Source organism: Micropterus dolomieu, unplaced genomic scaffold (genome assembly GCF_021292245.1).
Source record: "Micropterus dolomieu isolate WLL.071019.BEF.003 ecotype Adirondacks unplaced genomic scaffold, ASM2129224v1 contig_11001, whole genome shotgun sequence".
NCBI classification, from domain to species: Eukaryota; Metazoa; Chordata; class Actinopteri; order Centrarchiformes; family Centrarchidae; genus Micropterus; species Micropterus dolomieu.
In genome coordinates, this window is record NW_025739987.1 from 1 (window position 1) to 2,577 (window position 2,577).

The following is a 2,577-nucleotide window of genomic DNA, read 5'->3' on the forward strand; positions in this document are numbered from 1 at the left end:
CACTTTAGGCCCCTTAGTGCCAACTGGGCATCGTTTAAATGCCACGGCCTACCTGAGCATTGTTTCTGACCATGTCCATCCCTTTATGGCCACCATGTACCCATCCTCTGATGGCTACTTCCAGCAGGATAATGCACCATGTCACAAAGCTCCAATCATTTCAAATTGGTTTCTTGAACATGACAATGAGTTCACTGTACTAAAATGGCCCCCACAGTCACCAGATCTCAACCCAATAGAGCATCTTTGGGATGTGGTGGAACGGGAGCTTCGTGCCCTGGATGTGCATCCCAAAAATCTCCATCAACTGCAAGATGCTATCCTATCAATATGGGCCAAAATTTCTAAAGAATGCTTTCAGCACCTTGTTGAATCAATGCCACGTAGAATTAAGGCAGTTCTGAAGGCGAAAGGGGGTCAAACACAGTATTAGTATGGTGTTCCTATTAATCCTTTAGGTGAGTGTATGTTTTAGCATTCACCATGACCCTCTAATTGTCTTACATGGTCTCACTTCAAGTGCCATAATTCCAGTTAAACACCTAAATACATAGTCTTGATACAACTGTGAATCTTTCTCTTTAACTCTCAGGGTTGTACTGAGCGTTTTGTGTCCAGTCCGGAGGAGGTGATGGACGTCATTGATGAGGGCAAAGCCAATCGACACGTGGCAGTGACTAGTATGTATCTTTATACTGTATGTGTATTTTCACATCAGCCAGTGACATCTTTGTCCCTGTTTTTAACTTGTCTTAAATATCCTTTACCTAAGTAAATGTACTAATGCAACAACTAATCAACGGCAAGGAAAAAATTACAAGTAAAAGCACTGCATACAAAATCCTACTAAATAAAGTATCACGGCCCTCCAAAGGGTCACAAGATAAATCTGGAGGGGTCATAATTAAAAACACAGTTCTGCTTCAAAAATGTGTTTTCATATTTTGGACTTTTCTCTAATCTTTGCTTTTTTGGTGGAATATTTGAAAATTTTTTCTCTGGGCTTCGAACAATTATTTAAGCTTTTCTTTCATGAGAAAATGTAATCTGAAAAGAAACTATATATATGTAACTATATAGCTGTCTGATAAATGTGGTGGAGTAAAAAGTACAATATTTCCCTCTAAAATGTAGTGATGTAGAAGTACAAAATATCATGGAACTACCGTACTTGGTACTTACTTTCCATTACTGAACTGTACTTACAAGGAACCAGACTGAAACACACAGAAATTGCTGTAGACTAACTGAAAAGCTTTTTTTCTCCTCTTCTAGACATGAATGAGCACAGCTCTCGCAGCCACAGCATCTTCCTCATCAACATCAAGCAGGAAAACATGGAGACAGAGAAGAAACTGTCGGGGAAGCTCTACCTGGTCGACTTGGCGGGCAGCGAGAAGGTCATTCTTAGTGAGATCAGAGAGATGGAGTTAATGTTAAGTGAAAGTTGATGTGAAATCTTTATGTTGGCTGTTTGAACAGGTCAGTAAGACAGGAGCAGAGGGGGCTGTATTGGATGAGGCCAAGAACATCAACAAATCCCTGTCAGCGCTGGGAAACGTCATCTCAGCTCTAGCCGAGGGAACAGTAAGCTGCTCATAGTTACCTCTATTCGCACATATCTGAAGAATCTTAATTAAATGCGGTGCAAATTTCAAGAAGTTCGTAGACAGTGATACATTTATTTTCCAGAAAACCCACGTGCCGTACAGAGACAGTAAGATGACTCGGATCCTGCAGGACTCTCTGGGGGGAAACTGTCGCACCACCATTATCATCTGCTGCTCGCCGTCCGTCTACAACGAGGCCGAGACCAAGTCCACACTCATGTTTGGACAGAGGTACCTATAACTTCTTCTTTCTTTATTTATTTTGTGTGTTCCTTCAAACATACAGCTCCTCAGTATTGACCGGGTGATGAGTGGCTCACAATTTGTTTTTTAAACATGCTCTTAAGTCATTCGACCTTATCTTACTTTAAACAACTTTTGCATGCTTTCAGGTAAAAATTGATTTTTCAGTCTAAATATGTGTTGATCCGTTTTAAAGTAGATGAAATATCTAAATATTAGAGTGTTAATTTAATAAGCAGTGAGTTTGTTGGTTCATGGTGAGTAGTTTTGTTTACAGTTCTTATGGCTCTTTTGAAGTATGAATATTGGATAGTAAGTTATATATGGAACTATAATTGACCATAAAGTATAAAGAACTTTAAAGAAACTTGATTTAGAAAATCCTTAATCTTCTACAGTATAGTGTTGCAGGGATGGTGTATTTTTGTAATCCAACCCAGACGTTAGCATCACCCTGATGACAACCGTGATGACAACCTCATTGACAGCCTCTGTAGTCTCATTTAGCCACTTCTTAGCAACCGCCTAGACACGTAAACGCTTCACACTTCAAGAATGGGACATTTACTGACAAATTTTATGTCGTTGAACAAAACATGAACATGTCTGTGACCTTATTTCAGGCATAAAACCAAAAACCTATTAAAAAAACCCACTGGTTCATTGCTGTAGCATTCTATTGCAGTTGGCTATTTTGCTTTGATGTAATTTATGTTGTTTCCAG

The 2,577-nt window shown here is 39.4% G+C and overlaps 1 protein-coding gene across 1 annotated transcript; it reads left to right on the forward strand.

Annotated features, from left to right (window-relative positions):
• Nucleotides 1-592: 592 nt before the first annotated feature.
• On the forward strand, nt 593-1,841 carry LOC123965740 (kinesin heavy chain-like; the record flags this gene model as incomplete). Its single annotated transcript, XM_046042113.1, has 4 exons — nt 593-680; nt 1,276-1,400; nt 1,483-1,587; nt 1,693-1,841. Coding segments are annotated over 4 exons (467 nt in total), but the record flags the coding sequence as incomplete, so codon positions are not given.
• Between the last annotated feature and the right edge of the window lie 736 nt (nt 1,842-2,577).